General features: G+C 38.8%; 1 protein-coding gene across 20 annotated transcripts in view; it reads right to left on the reverse strand.

The window, feature by feature from the left end:
- Positions 1-5,746: 5,746 nt before the first annotated feature.
- The window catches only part of ppip5k2 (diphosphoinositol pentakisphosphate kinase 2), a 93,156-nt gene continuing 77,172 nt past the window's right edge, over positions 5,747-21,730 (reverse strand). For 6 of the 20 annotated variants that reach the window (XM_068223893.2, XM_009305116.5, XM_009305115.5 and 3 more), the window contains 5 exons: positions 19,308-19,370; positions 15,572-15,592; positions 11,130-11,273; positions 10,934-11,047; positions 5,747-7,381 (listed from right to left, as the gene is read on the reverse strand). In XM_068223893.2, the coding sequence (XP_068079994.1) occupies positions 7,131-7,381; positions 10,934-11,047; positions 11,130-11,273; positions 15,572-15,592; positions 19,308-19,370 (593 nt within the window). In that variant the 3' untranslated portion in view covers positions 5,747-7,130. The remainder of the gene's footprint in view (positions 7,382-10,933; positions 11,048-11,129; positions 11,274-15,571; positions 15,593-19,307; positions 19,371-21,730) is intronic. The other 14 variants (XM_009305118.5, XM_073914399.1, XM_005156458.6 and 11 more) reach the window with 3 other exon arrangements.

The following is a 21,730-nucleotide window of genomic DNA, read 5'->3' on the forward strand; positions in this document are numbered from 1 at the left end:
AGGGGAGCTCAGCAACAGTACAAGGGCACAACTTCGAATTAATCACGAAATGAGCTGCTGACTTTATACATGGAAGGAATTCGTTTTACCACAGTAAATAAAAACAAAGTAAGTGTTGCTTTAAAATTATATTCACAAAATATAGTTGAAATTTAATTGAATGCAGTGGCGAATTTAGGCATGGGCAGTATGGGCGATCGCCCAGGGCGGCATCTTGCTCGGGGCGGCATGGGGAGATGGTGTAAAAAAGTGCCCCAGTTAAAGCTTTGAGGTAAGATTTACTTTATGCAAGTATATTAATTTAGAATTGTTATCCCAGAATAAAGATGTTAGGGGCTTTTCACATTTGGCATCTTTTGCATGTGCAATGTTATTTTTCTTTATGTGCAATAGTGCAACCGAAACAACACTGGTGAAAACAAATTGACGCATTTGTGCAGTAAGCCATTCCTTCGGTCCTCACATGCGCTGCTCCTGACCTCGGTTGTTTACTGTACATGCACGCCTATATGCAAGTAAACAAAGCTAAAGTTTATATCAAATGATGATTCTACTTTGACTAAGCATGGCTATGAAGCAGAAAGGAGGAATAATCAGTCAGGGAAGTAACTAAGACTTCATAACTTTAATTCTCAGCCATAAGTCGGGTCCAAGACAACAGATAAATCTATAAAACAATATTTTTTTGTATTCTATAGAACTGTCATAGTTAATATTCATGCAAAAGTCTTAGAATATTACTTCAGTTGTGTCTTTTCATTGTTTTTCAGTTCCATTTAGGATTGATTTGTTATTTATTTAGAATAATAGTTGTATAATAATAAAATAATAATAATAATAACCAAATTGTTTTATTTATTGAAAATAAATAAATATAATTAAATGTATTTATAATTATTATTTTAAATGTATATATTATTTATATAAATATAAAATATATAAATATATAAATATTATATATTTATATAAAATATATATATAGAAGTCATACCACATAGTGTCTTTATTTTTTGGGAGATGGGGAGGGGGTATGTTTGGGGGTGGTTTTGTCCAGGTTGCCATTTATAATTATTTTTTAGGCTTTTCACCTTTATTGTGACAGGACAATAGAGAATTGACAGGAAAGCATGGGGAGCAGAGAGAGGGGAAGGATCGGCACAGGACCGCAAGGTGAAATCGAACTCGGGTTGCCGCGAGCACCGGAGTGCATGTGTCGACGAACTAACCACTACACCACTGGCACAGACCCAGGGTGCCATTTAAACTAGAACCGCCACTGATTGAATGTAACTGAAATTATATAAGTGTTTGGTGCTTTAATTAGAACGATTCATTAGAACTTGATTGTTTTTATTATTTTTTTTAAACAATTATTATATTACAGGACATCATGGATAGGAACGCAGAGAGAGAAAGCGAGAAGTGAACTCCAATACATGCAGACTCAGACATGCACTCAATAGTTTTTACATGGCAGCCATTTTAAAAGTGAAATCGAGGCTGCGGTGGGTAGAAACCTGGAAGTATCGCTTGGAGTCACACAGAAACGGGGTCACAAATTTATCATTTCACCAATCTCCAAGTGCCACAAAGGTCCATTCTGAACAGATAGAAAATAAAAAGGCATAACAGACTTCGTTTTCAGCTAGGTTAAAAGGAAATTTAGCAAACATTATCTTTGATAACACAAGTTTTAGATGCCATTTATCAAACTAATGAACTGATTGTTTCACTATATTACACCCGATAATGGTTCTTAAACACACTGCAAAAAATGCTTTTCTTGCTTAGATTTTTTGTCTTGTTTCTAGTCTAAATATCTAAAAGTTCTTATATTAAGAAGCATTTTATAAACAAGCAAAACATATTGTTTTGTTTTAAGAAATAATATGCCAATATTAAGTAAGTTTTTCCTTAAATCAAGCAAACTAATCTGCCTATGGGGTAAGCAAAATAATCTTGTTTTTCCTTTTGACGTAAGATTATTCTGCTTACCACATTGGCAGATTATTTAGCTTGTTTCAAGGAAAAACTCACTTCATATTATTTCTCAAAACAAGACAATATGTTTTGCTTGTCTAGAAAATTCTTCTTGATTTAGGAATTTTTAGATATTTGGACTAGAAACAAGACAAAAAATCAAAGTAAGAAAAGCATTTTTTGCACCGCTGATTTGCCATCGTATTCACCAATGCTCAACAGAAATGACTGTGATTGGCCATGTAGGTCATCAGTTCAGGGTGCCATCAACTGAAGCTTATAGGAGAACACTTAAGCTTTATTACTCTTAAATAGATTATGACTTTGTTTGATGATTATTATGCTTTTCATTATTTTAATTAATCTGAACTGAAGGATATTAAAGTGATGTTTACACCACATCTGCATTTTGAAATCTCAGCAACAGCTGGAGGTTTGTAGTCCACAGCACAGCTGATCCTATACCTTCGGGTTTCTTCCCACCGCAGCCTCGCTTTTGTGTTTTAAAATTGGCAGCCACATGAAATAAGCGTGAAAAGCTAGTAATGTCACTGTGAGGGGTAGCGCTTGGTGTAAGCATCGCATGCAGTCTCAGCGTGCACCTGCAGCCAGACCCAAGAATCAGCAAAGAAGCTAAAGCCTGGAATCAAACTCAGATCACCATGAGCACCTTATAGCTATGCCAAAGCACTAACCAAAGGGGGGGGGATTCTTCAAACCAAAGGTGGCTGTTATACGAAACTAAAGCTGCATCCCAAATCGCATACTTATGCACTATTCTATGACATTTTGTAGAATAAATAGTGTTAGTAGTGTGTTCACACTGAAAACTCTCAAAATAATAAGTGCACTTTAATTACCCGGATGATGCACTCATTCAGCTGGTAAAATGAAGTGTGTAATGATGGACACTTCACGCACTCAACGACCACAGGTTTGCTTACGTAGCGGAAGGGGCGGAGCTATCAGACGCACATGTTGAATAACTTTATTTATTTTGGATGGTGAAAGCAAAATTCTCCTACGAGAGTGATTATAGCGCCTCCCGATGGTAAATGCGGATATACTCACGGCAGGTACTATTTGATAATTCGGTCGTTTATTTCCCTGATTAGGCAACCGTCAAACGTCATCAAGGAAATGGTTTGAATTTCCACTTAGTAAAAAAACATTAGTGTGCCATTTGGGACGACACTACATACATGTACTATCCTGTTGAGTGTGTAAGTGCATAAGTACATAGTCCATGAGTGCATAGTGTATAGTGTGCCATTTGGGATGCAGCTTTAGGGTATTTATAGTGGCTTAGGAGTCGTCTGATTGGTGAATCATGAATTGAATAATGCAGGACCAGCTGCAAGCAATCATAACCATGTGATCCTCTCGAAATCAGTTTATAAATAAACTTCACTACAAGCTTTCACACATTGGCAAGACATAAAAAAGCAATGGTGCACTGTAAAAAGTTAGTTTACTTGAAAAAAGTAAACCCGTTATAACTTGATAAGCTGACTTATTGCACAGATGATACACAGATCATTTACATAATTTTAATGCAACTGGTTTACTCATTTTAAAAGTTTAAGCCAACTAATCACCTTTTGCAGTGTTTATTCAAATGCTATATACACTCACCTGACACTTTATTAAGTACACCTTACTAGTACCTGGTTGGACTCATTTTGCCTTCAGAACTGTCTTAATCCTTCTTGGCATAGATTTAACGAGGTACTGGAAATATTCCTCTGCGACTTTAGTCCATATTGTCATGATAGCATCACGCAGTTGCTGCAGATTTGTCGGCTGCACATCCATGATGTGAATCTCCGGTTCCAGCACATCCCAAATGTGTTCTATTGCATTGACATCTGGTGACTGTGGAGGCCATTTGAGTACAGTGAACTCATTGTCATGTTCAAGAAAGCAGTCTGGGATGATTCATGCTTTATGACATGGTGCGTTGTCTTGCAGGAAGTAGGCACCAGAAGATGGTCATAAAAGGGATGGACATGGTCAGCAACGATACTCGGGTAGGCTGCGGCGTTGACACAATGCTCAATTGGTACTAATGGGCCCAAAATGTGCCAAGAAAATATCCCCCACACCATTACACCATCACCACCAGCAGCTTGAACCGTTGATACAAAGCAGGATGGATGCATGCTTTTATGTCGTTGATGCCAAATTCTGACCCTACCATCCGAATGTCGCAGCAGAAATCGAGACTCATCAGACCAGACAACGCTTTTCCAACCTTACATTGTCCAGTTTTGCCGAGCCTGTGTGAATTGTAACCTCAGTTTCCTGTTCTTAGCTGACAGGAGTGGCACCTGGTGTGGTCTTCAGCTGCTGTAGCCCATCCGCTTCAAGGTTGGACGTGTTGTGTGTTCAGAAATGCTCTTCTGCATACCTCGGTTGTAACAAGTAGTTATTTGAGTTACTGTTGCCTTTTTATCAGCTGGAACCAGTTTGGCCATTCTCCTCTAACCTCAACAAGGCATTTGCGCCAGGGCCGGAGTGGGACTCATTTTTAGCTCTGGAGATTCAAGCCTTATATCCTTATAGCCTTTAATATCGACGACTATATTAAAATATCGTCATTTCCAATTCAGTTTCAAATGACACTAACACATCTTTTTCAAGGACACAGCTGCTTTAGAACTTCAAATGTTTTTCATAAATATGAGAACATTAATTCTTTATAGATATCCAGTCCTTTGTAACAGTCGTCACACACACACACACACACACACACACACACACACACACACACACAAAAAAATATGTATCCCTACATAAGTAACCCAAACAGTATTTATATCTTAACACGTAAAAAAAACATATTATACTCTGGTGAGGTTCGAACTCGGGTCGGTTGCGTCTAAGTGTAACGTGCTAACCACTAGACCACTATGGCGCTGTTAAGCAATGGATTGTCATCTGCTGCTATTGATGTCTACTCTTTTTGCAACCCTACTCTTTTTCTCCCCATTTTAGATTTCTGATCAAGTTATGTCAGATTTATTAATGTAGTGAATCGTCTGATTTTCATTGAGCAAGTGTAATATTCATTAATATGAATTAATATTCACTAAGGTGCCGCTGTTTGGGGTGATGATCATCATTAACCTACGGGCTGCATTTTGCTCACGGGGCTGCGAGACAATAAATAAAAAGTAATGATTAAAAAGAGTGAGGTTATAGTCAAATAAACAAGTAAATTAAAAAACTGCAACTGCTGAGAGTGCAAGCTGCTAGGGACACCGGCCCTCGTGGCCAAAAATCGGACCGGCCCACCGGGAATTCTCCCGGTTCTCCCGATTAGCCAATCCGGGCCTGATTTGCGCCAATTGCCGCTCACTGGATATTTTTTTCTTTTTCTGATCATTCTCTGTAAACTCTAGAGATGGTTGTGTGTGAAAATCCCAGTAGATACACAGTTTCTGAAATACTCAGACCAGCCCGTCTGGCACCAACATCCATGCCACGTTCAAAGTCACTTAAATCCCCTTTCTTCCCCATTCTGACGCTCGATTTGAACTGCAGCAGATCATCTTGATCATCTCTACATCTTGAGTTGCTGCCATGTGATTGGCTGATTAGAAATTTGCATTAACAAGCAGTTGGACAGGTGTACCCAGAGTCTATATGCTTTAAATAAGTTCAGATGAGAATGTGTGATAGTAGAAACATGAGGAAAAACGCGGTGTACAAAGAATTATAAAGCCGACCGCAAGAAAGTAACAAACACTACTCACAAGGCATATTTGGAAAAAAATAATCATAAAATGTACATTTATTTGCAACAATTATATTAATAGCAGTAAGAAAATCATTTTCTACAGTTGATGGTAACATTCCAGGTAAAGAGAATGAAGAAATGACTTTGCCTTTCATTGCTCCCTTCAACAAGTGTGTTCCTAACAGCTGCATTATAACACACAAGCACCCCGCTCCCTTTGAAGAGCCCTCAGAGGTCAGTGATCACTTCCGATTAGAATTTGAGCAAACATTTTATCATTTCGATGTGTCCGAACACAAATGATTTTTAGGACAGAGAACTGGAAAAGCAGCTTCCACAGAAATATCCCTCTATTGCTTACATACTAATGTCCAATTAAGTTTTGATATACCAACGACCAAAGTTAAATTCCAACAGTTGCTTCACTTCATTTGATGGAAAGGTAATTGTTAACATAAGGCAGATGTCAATTACAATGGAGGCAAATTCTGATTGTAATCAAATATATGTATTAAAATATGTTTCTAAAGAAGAAATGTCACTTCAGGCCTTGTTTGATGAGGCCACAGAAAGTGCCGCATTCAACATTTCAACATTCGTATATACAAGATAAATGTGACACATTCTTCTGAACCATTCCAGAGGAATGGAGGAGCTAAATAAGCCATTGATATGATTGTAATTACAACGGTGTGATATTTTTTGGTATCATACATTTAATGAGATATTCCTTTAGATGCAAAATGTACAGCTATTTATGAGAGAAGCCAGGACTGTAACATGCTCTATGATAATCTCGTCAGTTTACACAAAATTATAAAGATATAGTTTTAGTTGATTGGGATTTACATGTTTACCCATTTACGTGTTAGCCGTCCATGATTTTGGACATTGTGGTCTGTTTAATGACCATGTCTTAAAGCACAGGTGTCAAACTTGATTCCCGGAGGGCCGCAGGTCAGCAGTTTAGTTCCATTCCTAATTAAACATACCTGATCAAACTAATTGAGCCCTTCAGGCATGTTTGAAACCTACAGGTAAGTATGTTGGAGCAGAGTTGGAACTAAATTGTGCAGGGCTTTGGCCCAGGAACTTGAGTTTGACAGCCCTGTCTGAAAGGGACATTTCTGTCATTATTTACTCATCATCCACTTGTTTAAAGTTTGTTTTGTCTGTCGAAAACGGAAAATGTTGCAAACTAGTAGCTACTGACCTAAATAGTATATTTGGTTTCAGATATGGATATCAATATTTGCTAGTTTCCAACATTCTTTAAAAGATCTTCTTTGGAAAGAACTTCATGAAGGTTTGATGATGAGTAAGTTTCTCTTTGGGTGAACTATGCCTTGATTAAGCCTGTGATTTGACTTTATTTTGTATTACCTGCGTGTTGGTTTGCCGATGAGTGTCATGAGTTAAAGCCTGACATGGTGTTTGTAGGGTTTTTTAGAACTGACGCTTCATGTGAGGGTGTGCCGCTGGATGAGACGCTTGAGAGAGTGGACTGCTGCTGGGTTTTATCTGTAGATTCAGGTGGTATGATGGAGATCTGTGGAGCGGGTCTGAGCTGCTTGCTCTCCGCAATCTCTGAGGTTCTGCCATCATCTGGAACATCTTTTGAAAGCGTTTTGGGTTTATTGGCAGGGGATTCATCTTTATCTGAAAGAGAAAAGATTGGGACACATTGGATTGGGACAGATGGTTGAATAATCTGATGAATAACAGGAAGGCCCTGTCACACAAGGAGAGAGGAGGAACAAATAACTTGCATGAGCACGTGATCAAAAACCATTTGCTCTTCTCTGTTGGAGACATCTGACCTTCATATATTATATTCAACAGCGTTAGTCTGATGAGTGATATCATTCAACTAAACTGCACATCCATTTCAGAAAATGATGGCTTATTTCTACACAGCAGGAACTGGAAGACTAGTCAGGATAGAGGGAAAGACGAATGCAGCAATGTAGAGAGACATCCTGAATGGAAACCTGCTTCAGAGTGCTCTTGACCTCGGACTGGGGCGACGGTTTATCTTCCAGCAGGACAATGACCCAAAGCACACCGCCAAAATATCAATGGAGTGGCTTCTCAACAACTGAATGTCCTTGAGTGGCCCAGCCAGAGCCCAGACTTAAATCCTATTTAACATCTCTGGAGAGATCTGAAAATGGCTGTACACTGTCACTTCCCATCCAACCTGAAAGAGCTTAGGGGTATTGCATAGAGCAGGGGTGCTCAATTCTGTTCCTGGAGATCTACCTTCCTGCAGATTTCAGTTTCAACCCATATCAAACAATTCAATTCAATTCAGCTTTATTTGTATAGCGCTTTTACAAAGTAGATTGTGTCAAAGCAGCTTCACATAAACGGTCATAGTAACTGGAACAGTGTAGTTCAGTTTTTAGTGTTTAAGTTCAGTTCAGTTCAGTTTAGCTCAGTTCAGTGTGATTTAATCATTACTGAGAGTTCAAACACTTAAGAGCACATTCATCGATGCGTAGCTCTACCAATCCTGAACCATGCGTGCCAGTGGCGACAGCGGAGAGGGAAAAAAAACTTCACCTGATGGGAGTGAAGAAAAAAAACCTAGAGAGAACCAGACTCAGTTGGGCACGACCATTTTAATTTCTCCGCTGGCCAAAAGTCTTGTGCAGAGCTTCAGTCACCGCGGTGGAGGCTGGAAGATGGCCTCAGCGAAGACTCGTCTGTCCCTGGAGCGTTGCTGGAATAAGACACATGTTCTCCACTCCCCATGACCATCAGCGCAGCAGCAGCTCAGGATATGGCCTGGTCCCGGATATGGAAACCTTGGGATCATCTCGTCGCTGGTCTTGGATCCAATCAGTGACTCCGCACACACCTGAACCAATTAATTAGGACCTGAACACCACTTGATAATTACAGGCAGGTGTGTTTGATATGGGTAGCAACTGAAATCTGCAGGAAGGTAGATCTCCAGGAACAGGATTGAGCACCCCTGGCATAGAGGAACGGGCAAAAATGACCAAAGACAGGTGTGCCAAGCTCGTGGCATCATATTCAAAAAGACTTGAGGCTGTAATTGCTGCCAAAGGTGCATCAACAAAGTATTGAGCAAAGGCTGTGAATACTGATGTACATGTGATTTTACAGCTTTTTTATTTTTAATAAATGTGCAACAATTTAAAAAAACTCTTTCACATTGTCATTATGGGGCATTGAGTGTAGAATTTTGAGGAAAAAACAGAATTTAGTCAATTTTTTAATAAGGCTGTAACATAAACAAATGTGGAAACAGTGAAGCGCTATGAATACTTTCCAGATGCACTGTATGCATCGTATCATATATTATATCACTCAGTTCTTATTGTGTTTTGTCAGGTATATTTATAATTTACTCCATATTTCATAACGTGAACCTCTTCTCTACATTGCTTGAAATGATAGTCATCTAACAAGGCATCTATTCGATTTATTCAATTATTTTGCACGTGTATTTCAGAGTAAATCACGCTGTGAGAGTATTAGAGATGTGATCTGAAGCAGCATGTGAGCTCATTAATATTCCTAAACTTTCCAAGTAATGTGAAAACGGATCTTTACAGTTTGACAGCCCTGTCTGAAAGGGACATTTCTGTCGTTATTTACTCATCATCCACTTGTTTAAAGTTTGTTATGTCTGTCGAACATGGAAAATGTTGCAAACTAGTAGCCACTGACCTCCATAGTATATTTTGTTTCAGCTATGGATATCAATATTTGCTAGTTTCCAACATTCTTTAAAGGGTCACGAAACACCAAAACACATTTTTTGAGCTGTTGACAGTCGTATATGTGTCCCACACTGCTAAAAACACTATTAGGACACCTATATTTCACTAAAAAGTGTAAACTGGTTGTTTTTGCGTTATTTCAAGCAAATTCATACTTCCGGTTTGAAACGAATTTTTGAAGCTGCGTCACGGTCATGACATAATAGCGTTGTATTCCAGCGTGCAGACTGGACGTCTGTGCCAGAGTGTGTCTTATTACGTCTTACAGTGTGATGCATTAATGCATGAGTAAGGCTTGGTTCAAACCAATCAGCGGGCTCTATTGTGCAACTTCATTAATATTCATTACTGTCACAGTGTTTAGACGACAGAGACGCCACGTTGTGTTGGCAAAACAAGCGTGAAGAGTTGCTTTTATAGTTTGCTGCAGTTAAGTTTTGTTTTAATTTTTTCTCTGTGAGAGCTCATCTGGAGTCACGCGTGGATTAACAGTGTACGCGATGCTCGACAACAATAACTTACGTGTCTAATAAGGAGGCACATTGTTTACCTGAGAGCTGTTCTCATCTGCAAACGCTGAGATCCGGATTCGCTTTAGTCTCCTCTTAATAAAGATTCGGCTCTAGTTGCTGGTGATTGTCCTGTCTCTACAGATTTGGTAAGTGAGCGACCAGCGCTCTTTGTTTATTCAGTTTGTTCGTATCGAACTAAGTTAACTATTGCACCGAGTGTAAACATGTTAGCACTACAACCAAACTTTAACCTCGTGTAGGGTTTTCACCATATTTTGTGACCGGAATAACACACGCGGCTTTCTGACGCTACCTGCCGTGTGCATCTGAGTTTCCAGGATATGCTGAGGTTTTTTTTCTCTCATTCGCCGTGCGGTATCAAACATTGCATGAAAAATACACGCTTAGAGCAGATCCTCGAATCAAATATCTCGTTTGTCGCGAGGGACATGAATGAATTCCCTGAATGAAAGAGCCAAACTGCAGTTAAAGTCCACCATTTAATAATTTGGCAAATAATTCGACTACAGATGTCCATGTAAACACAGTCACTTTTTCCCCTGTTTATGTGTGTGTGTGTGTGTGTTTTGACTCTGAAAGTCAGCGCGCCCAAATAGACACTCCCACACCATGCCTCTTTTCTTCCTCTGACACTCCCCCCTAAACAAAGCTGGACACGCCCACTTTTTTCTGACTTTTTCCAAAGTAGAGGTGTGAAAACACCCTGCTGAAACGAGGGGGTTTCATGGCCCTTTAAAAGATCTTCTTTGGAAAGAACTTCATGAAGGTTTGATGATGAGTAAGTTTTCTCTTTGGGTGAACTATCCCTTGATCTTTACATTCCAGTGGTAAATTACAGGGTTCTAAACGGACACGTAAAGCAGTTTCTGTAATCTGCAAAAGTAAAAGAGCTGCATATAAAGGTTAAGGTAATTGAAACATGCCTTTTGCACTTTTCTCCGGTGAGCATGTCCTCTTGCCGAGTGACTGGGTGAATGGACAGGGCAGAACTTTTGCTGGGGTGTACGTGTTCAATGGAGCCTTCTTTGTGGGCACAGCTGAGGGATAAAGCATGTAAAAGCAGAATAAATCAAATGTACCGTAAACTATAAACATCAGAGCATGTTGTTTTGACAGTACCTGGAGATGATGTAGATATGTCCAGTATTGAATCGTGGGATATGGCTATGGCGGAGAGAAAGTCGTCCACTTGTTTGAGAGACAGGGAATTATGAAGGGTCTCCAAGGGGCAGATTGAAGGAACCATGGAGTACAACTCAAAACCTTCAACGAAATGTACAAGATTAGAATCTGGAAAATGGCGAACAAACATCTTAAGCTAGAATTGTCATACATCATGACCTATGACTTGAGGTCTCGGACACATGGCAGAAATATGACGTTCCATTTCCTTTGAAAATGACAAGCAACGACACCGTCAAACGTGAGTTTGAGGTGGGCAAGATGGAGGCAGATGAGTCACACAAAGAACAGCTCACAATACCTTCAATCTACCAAAAACGTCACTTGGCCAAGATGGTTTCATGGAGCGAAAATGATAATCGACCTACCTTGAACATATAATAGCTCTATTTACTCAGATGAAACCAGTGGAACAACATGATTATGATTGGATTTGTTCACATCATGCAGTTTGGCACAGGATGCCTGGTTAAAACCTTCATGTGTCCATTTATAAAAGCAATAAGCAATGAGAGTTCATCCATCAACTACAGTGATTAAACCACTGTAAGACACATTCTTTCATAGTTTACTGCTTTTATACAACAGCAAACAGTTGTACAATATAAATACAGTCATTAAATAAATATATATGTTATGTTTATTAACATACAAAAGTCAGGTAAAAGCAGTTAACTAGCCTGACCGTGGACTGTTTGTGGTCACCAGTTAATGTAAAAGTTTAGCACAGTCATATGCAATGGTCGGACATAAGTTTTATTGCATTTTACTGTATCTTCAAATGGGACTTAAACGATTGGAATGTAAAAAAAAAAAAAAAAGGGATCTAGCATTTTACACTTTCAAACCCTTTAGTGTGTAATGTTTGAACATGAAAAAGATCTGCCAAGTTAAAGAGTGTCACTCCAAAGTGAGTTACTGTCTATTATATTAAGCACAGTTTCTGAACTTCGTCCAACTCCTTCACTGTTCTCTTTTTAGCATGTACAAGCCGCAATACCCTGAATTGAAATAAAAATTATTGCTGTACAGTGGTGGCAGGTTTAGCTGTGTGTCTAAGACTAAGCCTAATACACTAACATATACATATTTCTTCCCTACCTGTTTATATTAGCTTGTTCATTTTTTTTTTATGCTTTTTGACATAAGTGCGAGAGTGAAGCGGGAGTGAAACGCGGGAAAAAAAGAGAAGCCGTCAAAACAGGAGCAAAATCTTTTTAGTAACCTGAATCATGAACAAACTGCCATGTTTACCTTCGTCTTTTGGATTATTACGAACTGGGAATGCCAAAATGACTCTCTAACAGAGCTTACATGTGCTGGGGAAGATTACAGACGCATAGGAGAGGTTTGCGCTGACTGTGGGCTATACTGCGTGTGTTTTTTAACTAAAATAAGTACTAAATGTTTGCTGTGTGTAATTGTTCTGTAACTAATAATAAATCGGAGACTGTGAGGGGCTGTATGTGTTCATATATGTTGCATTAATGTATTTATTTTATATAATTACAGACGTTACAGTAGCCTATTTCGCAATGTCATTGATCTGCAGTTATAATCAAATCATGTTCATAGAAAAGTTAGTAATAAACATTTATAAACAAGTATTTATGTGTATAAAGCATCTGTTTAGTGAGAAGTGCAGCTCATTATGATATGTGAACGACCCGTACAGCTTTACTGTAGACATTTATTCGAGCGAGCATGACCTTGACTTAAACTTTGTCATACACCATGCCCACCAAAAGGGTACCCTTTGTGGTGGAAACGCAAGCCTGATAAAGGTGACCCGTACCAACCCAAGCCGTACCATACCAGTCAGTGGAAACGAGCCATTAATGTACCAGTTGACATATTAGAGAACTTCATTTAATCCTCACAGACTTTGTCTGTTCTCTCAGAAAGCTACTTATCTAGAGTTTAAACTGTGAAACTTTTAAGGCACAGTATGCAATTTTGCAGATTTTCTGCACAACTTCCTTCTCCACGAACCACCACCTTATCATGGTGGAGGGGTTTGAGTGCCTGAGTGATCCTAAGAGCTATGTTGTCAGGGGCGAATGCCCCTCGTAGAGTCTCCCAAGGCAAAAAGGTCTTAGGCAACAGGTCAGACAAAATGTGGTTCAGAAACCCTTTATGAGTAGACCCACACGGAATCTGCGCACGTAAAAATTGCGTAGATTTTCCACAGATTTCCGTAGATTTTTAGCCCATCATTAATTCTGTTTATTTACTCGAGTAAATGTGTGTAAATCTATATTTATTCAGTTTTTAAGTTAATTCTAGTGACTAATATGAAATTGATGAAATGATTTATGTACAATGCAGTTTGTACAGTAGTATTTTCTGTAAATAGATTTATTATATGAGAGACATGCTTTGTTTACCAAATAAAATGAATCTAATTGGATTTGCATTTTAAACATTAAATAAAAGTTTAAAAGATATAATTTTTTATTTCACATATTAAAGTTTCAGTTATGATACTCCCAAAATAATTAAGCAGAAATCTGCAGATTTTTACCAAAATTCTCTGCAGAAATGGCAAAAAACGTCAGCAGATTCCGTCTGGCCCTGCTTATGAGCAAAACAATATCAAGGATCATGACGTTGCCCAGTATGGCGCAGCTAGGGGCCCACCCTGGGGCCAGGCCTGGGGTTGGGGCTTGTATGAGAGTGCCTGGTGGACTGAACCCGGCCAGGCTAAGTGCAAAGGAGTGATGTGGGACCATCCTCCTGCAGGCCCACCACCCGCAGGGGGAGCCGTAGGGGGCCGGTGCATTGTGGAACAAGTGGTGGTCGAAGGTTAGGACCACAACAACCCAATCGTCAGCACATGGACGCCTACCTAGGGAGGTGTTCCAGGCATGTCCCACCAGGAAAAAGCCTCGGGGAAGGCCTAGGACACGCTGGATTATGTCTCTCAATTGGCCTGGGAATCCCCCTAGAGAAGCTGGAAGTATCTGGGGAGAGGGAAGTCTGGAGTTCTCTCCTAATGCTGCGTTAACACCAGATGCGGAAGAAGCGTCAAGCGCATGTGATTTACAGTACATGTTAAGTCAATGCAAAGACGCAAACAGACATCTTGCGGCACCATTTGCGCGAATGAAGCGGCGCGAGTTCAAAAATCTGAACTTCAGTGGACATTTCTGCCACTTAAACCAATTAGGAGCTTGCTTTTGTGGGGGCGTGATTATGACGTAGCGCCTGTTGTTGGTGTCCCGGGGGAAAATCCTGCTGCAAACACTGACAATAGTTTATCAAACTGGGCTCGGCTCAGTCAGAAGCACCACTAAAAGCCTCCATCATCCAGGTACAGTTTCTGGAGAAGATGATGAACTCATAGAGCTGTGTGCACCTCTGAAAGGATCTAGTGGACTCAGACACGGCTCCAAACAAATCGAAGCAGTTTATCAGCCTTCCTAAAGAACATAAACACAGCCATTCTCTCAATAAAATTTATAGAATAGCTAACATAAGCCCTGCCCATCATGCGAAACCTAAAATGCGCACGCGTCTATTTACGCGCAAATAGCGTAATTTATCCATGCTTGCTGTGTCTGGTGTAAACACAGAGACTGCTGCCCACGTGACCCAGTCCCAGGAAAAGCAAGCGAAAATGAAATTAAATGAAATTCAAGCTATATGTTTTAATATTGCAGCACACACATTTTAAAAAAAAGACTTATATTTAAACTTTTAAGCTTGTTTTTTTATAGTCAATGCATTCATACAAGGACCCTGACCTGCTTATGACAGTGTACAGAGCGTCAGATGATGGAATTACGCAAATCTGTTCCAAACCTAAAGAGATTCATGCTGAAAGTAAGACTGAAACTACTGGCGACATGCAGTTCAGAATCAGTACTTTCTTTTTTGGGGGGCAATAACCCAATTATCATACACTTTTAAAATGGTGCAGATCTTTCACATACACAAACGGTTATTTTACACACTACGTAAAAAATAATATGCACTTAACAGAGGAAGCACTGTAAGACGAGAGAATGAGGGAAGGAGTCAATCACAGAATAACAGAGAAAAAAAAAAATCAGGCAATTTTTAGATTAAGTTTAAAGATAAACCTAAAATAGAACTAAATGTCAGAACAACGGTTAATAAGAAATGTAAATAATAAACCAAAACTACAATGACTTTTTCCTTTTGTAAATGCAATGATTAAAGCAAACCATAAGATGCATATAGGTGATGCTATATTCGACTAATGCATGGGTTTCATCATTACAGGACTGATCCAAGTGGAAACTACAGGGTTGAAAATAGAGGACTAGATCTGAACTAGCTACAAAAGCTTGGGAAGCAGAGCCAAAATAAAACAACAAACACTAATTAGACAGGATAGAATGATTAGCACTTACCACTGAACAAACCGGATAACACTGACCCATTTAGAAAAGCAGATTAAAAGAAAACACAAACAATAAAAACGATATGCTAAAAATGGGCAATTTTTCTAAAAAAACAACAACACTTTAAATATTATTTATTAACGAAACACCACATTTAATCCAAAGGCATTTATTATCCTAAATACATGTGCTTAAGGGAATAGTTTACACAATTGTTTACTTGTCCACAGGTCATTTAAATCTTCTACTGAAGAAAAAAAACTGAACTACATCGTGGATGACCTCTGGGCAAGTAAATCAACAGGAAATTTTAATGTTCGGGTAATCTATCCCCTTAATATCCAAGGTTTGATATTTTATATATGACTCCGTTAGATTATAAAAGCTGATGAATATTAAACATCCTTCAAATAGGACAAAAAGCAACAAAATTGTATTCACCTGAAAACTCCCAACATATTGCATCAGTTTTGTAATAACTAAGTAGTAGCAAAAAAACAATAGGAACAGCAAAATATTCCAAACTTAAGGCTGATTTGTACTTCTGCATCAAGCACAAGCCGATGTTCCGGTGCAGCGTTCGCGTGGTCGCATATGCTTATTTCATGTAGCCGCCATTTTAAAACACGAAAGCGAGGCTGCGGTAGGAAGAAGCCCGGAAATATAGGATCAATTCAATTCAATTCAGCTTTATTTGTATAGCGCTTTTACAATGTAGATTGTGTCAAAGCAGCTTCACATAAATGGTCATAGTAACTGGAACAGTGTGGTTCAGTTTTTAGTGTTTAAGTTCAGTTCAGTTCAGTTTAGCTCAGTTCAGTGTGATTTAACCATTACTGAGAGTTCAAACACTGAAGAGCACATTCATCGATACGTAGCTCTACCAATCCTGAACCATGCATCATACATCAGCGATGTAGACATTGCTTCAACATGCTGTGGACTACAAACCTCAAGCTGTTGCCGCAATTTTAAAATGCAGATGTAGTGTAAACATCACTTTAATATCATTCAGTTCAGTTTAATTTAAACAATTAAAAGCATATTAGGCAACAAATAAAATCACTCTTCTAAAGAGTGTCCTCCTAGCCTTCAGTTCATGGCACTAGGTAAACACAGAGGGGATGCTTCCCTGCTTCAGCCTATGTAACCTGGTGAGCGATAAATCAATGTAGTCCTTTGTAGCACAACCTTGTGTTGTCTGTAATAGTGTTATCCCAGTACTGAAGTTTTAAAAATGTCCATTTCTCGCTAACATTTAAGCGCTGTTGAGTGTGTTCTAAAACATCACTGATTTGCCATAGTATTCACCAATGCTCAACAGAAATGACTGATTGCAGGGGCGTCCCCAAGCGCACCCCTGTGGCCACATTAATATGGTTGATATTAAATTATTTAAATGTGCTTGCGTACATTCACAATATTTCAATAAATAAATAAACAGCAGCCACTAAATTATTGTGAATTGATTGGTGCCACTGACGGAGCTGATTAACTGCCCCTCCTCTATTGACCTTATTCTAAAATGCGGAAGTGCGCCTGTTTTCGCGATTGTCTTAGAACTTCCGATTCAGTCGCCTATGGGAGAAATGACTAGGAATAATAAACGTCAGAAAATGGCCTAACTACTTGCTCTACAAACAAATGTTTGCATGACTACAGACCAAGTAGCATATTATAATAAGAAAATATTAAATTGCAACATCAAGCAGCATAACGAGCAGTTGTTAACGTCAAAAAATGAATGGAAGTGAATGTGACCGGAAGTCGCGAGACAAAAAGATTCAAATGGCAGCGCCCGCTCGACAGCTGAGAATAAGGTGAATATATATACAATAGAAGAAGCTGTATTTAAAAAAATGTGGCTCAAAAAGGAATATAGATAAATCATATTATTAGAGTCTGTAGTGAGTGTGTGTGTATATAGTATTGCCTTTTGTTCATTTGTCGATTTAAATAATTAATTAATCTTAACCTTATATATATATATATATATATATTTCCCAGGGCGAGGCAGTGGCGCAGTAGGTAGTGCTGTTGCCTCACAGCAAGTATGTCGGTGGTTCGAACCTCGGCTAAGTTGCCGTTTCTGTGTGGAGTTTGCATGTTATCCCTGCCTTCCCGTGGGTTTCCTCCGGGTGCTCTGGTTTCCCCCACAGTCCAAAGACATGCGGTACAGGTGAATTGGGTAGGCTAAATTGTGAATGTGTGTGTGTTTCCTAGAATTGGGTTGCGGCTGGAAGGACATCCGCTGCGTAAAAACTTGTTGGATAAGTTGGCGATGCATTCAGCTGTGGCTGTCTAAAGTGATTAAGCCGACAAGAAAATGAGTATATGAATATATATATGAAAAGTTTTTTTAACTAAATATAGACTTATTTAGTTTTTATATTTTCAATATTTATTGACTTTTTAGAAATTAAATGCAATTAAATTAATTAAATAATTAAATTAATTAAAACCACATTATTTAATTTACCAAAAACAAAATACTAAATTTATAAAAAATTTTGTGTGTGTTCCACCCCATGATCTGATGCGGCCTCTTCTGACCAAACCTAAAAAAAATTCTGGGGGCGCCACTATGTGATTAACTTGAGTTTGATAAATGGCATCAAAACCTTGTGTTTGGGAAAGAAAATGTAAGCTAACTAGTGCCATTTCCCTTAACTTAGTTGAAAATAAGGTTTGATATCCCTTTTTGTTTTCATTTTTGTCGCTTTCTCTTTGCTGATAAGATATACAGCCAGGTACACAACATACCTGTGTGACTTAGGCAATACTTCCGTGTTTCCTCTTACCGCAGCCTCGATTTAGCTCTTTAAATGGCAGCCGCGACAATGGCGCACACCTCTCAAATGTAACTACACGAAGTGTGGTGCAAACTCTTTGATTGGTCGGTTTGGTAGCTACGTGAACCTGTTGGATCGAGTGTTTACAAGTGTCGAGTCCCGTGAAGGAGCTCTAGATGGAAACTTCTGTTTTGTGTTTACCTTATGATTAAAGTTGTTGCACGTCTGCAAGTTCCCGCCTCTTAATTAGCGAGTTTAACTACTTTACATTAATTTAGCGTTCAGAAAAAACAGAACACAGAGGAACATAAAAACCTACTGCCAGCTAGCATTACAATAGTGTTATTGCAGACTAACACAAACAGCATGTTGAAGTATAAATGCACGACTATGCGCAAGGCATGCGCCGTTGGTCAGGACGATCGCTCGATGCAGAAGTATAAACCAACCTTCAGTTTTACCCATTAATGTAGATGATGGAACAAAATGTGCAGCAAATTTTGAAATGTTTGTAACGAGAAATCCATAGCTGCGTCCGAAATCGCATACTACAAGTACGTACTACGCTTTATTTTGAAAATACATCCTGACCGTTAGAAAAGTATGCACTATATAGTGTGAACGGAATTCATACATACTACAGCATCCACTTGTCATTATCACATGACCTACCTGCACCAGTTTCGGGATACTACTCATTCACATACTATATAGTAGGGAAGTATGCGATTTCAGACGCACTGCATGTAATCACCGTGCAACTTGCAGATAAAAAATATATATATATAAATGAGTACAACTATTCTTTGTCCTCTACTCTTAGTCACATTCTCTGTGCCCTACCCTGGCATTGATAGAGGAACTCTATATTTAGGTAGAATAAATGATAATAAATAAATTAAATGAATGGGTGGGGGAAAACTTGTACTAGGAATGAACAAAAGCAAACATACCATTGGTTGGGTGTCGCGCAAATGAGATAGAAAATCTTTTAACAGCAGAACCACGCGTGGCCTCTGAGAAAGAGAAAAACAGGTACCTGAAATGTATAACAGCTAACAGAAAGAGGGTTAAAGAAGGCTCAAGAAGGCAAGAGTCATGCAGGAAAAAGACGCAGAGGGAAAGCCAGGGAGTGCTTGTGTGTTTAGTGCTTTAGACAGCCGTAGGGATAGTGCTTACAAACAAAACAAGAATTAAATAAAACAAATCAAAATGAAACCTTTTCCTCCTTTTTAAGACAACACCCCATAATAACCCTACAATGCTTAATGGGGGAGAAAAACTGACTCAATAAAGCTTTAGTTTTCAATAGAGCTTTTAGTTTTCAATAACATAGAGCTGCTCTAGGCTTGTTTTTAGCAGCAGACGGAACTCTAGGCTAGTTTTTAACAGCAAACGGTGCTCTGGGTTAGTTTATAACACCAAATGCTGAGTTTTAGGCTACTTTTTATTAGCAGATGATGCTCTAGTTTTCAGCACCAGACAGCATTTTAGGCTAGTTTTTAACAGCAGACGGTGTTCTAGGTTAGTTTAAAACACCAGGCGGCGCTCTAGGCTAGTTTTTAATAGCAGATGGTGCTCTAGCCTAGTTTTTAACAGCAAACGGCACTCTAGGTTAGTTTAAAACACCAGGCGGCGCTCTAGGCTAGTTTTTAATAGCAGACGGTGCTCTAGCCTAGTTTTTAACAGCAAACGGCACTCTAGGTTAGTTTAAAACACCGGGCGGCGCTCTAGGCTAGTTTTTAACAGCAGACGGTGCTCTAGCCTAGTTTTTAACAGCAAACGGCGCTCTAGGTTAGTTTAAAACACCAGGCGGCACTCTAGGCTAGTTTTTAACAGCAAACGGCGCTCTAGGTTATTTTATAAAACCAGAAGGAGCTCTAGGCTAGTTTTTTAACAGCAAACACCATTCTAGGCTAGTTTTTTAACACCAGACGATGCTCTAGCCAAGTTTTTTAGCAGCAGACGGCGCTTTAGGCTACTTTTTAACAGCTGATGACACTCTAGGCTAAATTTTATCAGCAGAACTTGCTCTAGGCCAGTTTTTAGCAGCAGACGACCAGCTTTAGGCAAATTTTTTATTAGCAGATGGTTCTCCAGGCTTGTTTTTAAAAAGTAGAAAGTGCTCCAGCCTAGTTTTTAACAGCAGATAGTGCTCCAGGCCAGTTTTAACAGCAAACAACATTCTAGGCTACTTTTTAACAGCAGATGGTGCTCCAGGCTAGTTTTTAACAGCAAACAACACTGTAGGCTAGTTTTTTAACAGCAAATGGCGCTTTAGGCGAGTTTTTAGCAGCAGTCAGTGCACTTTTAGGCTAGTTTCTAACAGCAGATGGCGCTCTAGGCTAGTTTTCAACAGCAAACAACACTATAGGAAAGTTTTTAATAGCAGATGGTACTCTAGGCTTGATTTTAGCAGCAGACAGTGCGCTTTAGGCTAGTTTTTAACAGCAGATAATACTCTAGGCTAGTTTTTAGCAGCAGACAGTGCGCTTTAGGCTATTTTGCAGCAGATGCTGCTCTAGCCTAGTTTTAAGATGCAGACGGTACTTTAGCCTAGCTTTTAACAGCAGATGACACTCTAGGCTAGTTTTTAACAGCAGATGGTGCTATAGGCTAGTTTTTATCAGTAGAAGATACTGTAGATGCTTTACTTGACTGTGATTCAAAACTGTGCTAAAGATTGTCATGCTTAGGACTTAACCAGGTTTTTAGATTTTTATTTTAAGCTAAAGTACCTTTTTGTATCATTACCCCAAGTGTTTGTCAAGGAAGTCAAAATGATTCATTGCTTTTTTGTAAGAAATCCTTCCCTAACAAAATAAGAATGGACAGTCTAAAAGTCAAATTACTTGTATTTGTGTCATTACTTGTTATTGCTTGAGAGAATTATATATATATATATATATATATATATATATATATATATATATATATATATATATATATATGTGTGTGTGTGTGTGTGTGTGTATTAATCACTCAAGAAATCAATTTCACGTTGATTCAGAGACTTTTAAAATGCATCATTATTCCATTTCGATTTAATTGTGAGCTTATTTTTTAACAGCAGACGATGCTGTATTTAAACGGTCATACTGTGCTCACCTCCCAATTCTTTACTCACACCACTTGAATCTAAAATAATCTATTATAAAGTTAGGAAAGGTTGAAGCGAGATACAAGAGTGTTCATAGTTCATTTCTTGTCATAATAAACAACTTGCATAACTCAGCTGGATGCTAAAGAGCTTTTCCTCGTATTTCAGTATACGGTTAAAAACTTGCCTGGAGCGCCACCTGCTGTTAAAAACTATGATCAGAATCTATTAAATAGAGAAAAGCAATCATTTTTGAACATTTCAGAATCGATGTAA

This window comes from Danio rerio, chromosome 10 (assembly GCF_049306965.1).
Source record: "Danio rerio strain Tuebingen ecotype United States chromosome 10, GRCz12tu, whole genome shotgun sequence".
In the NCBI taxonomy this organism is placed as follows: domain Eukaryota; kingdom Metazoa; phylum Chordata; class Actinopteri; order Cypriniformes; family Danionidae; genus Danio; species Danio rerio.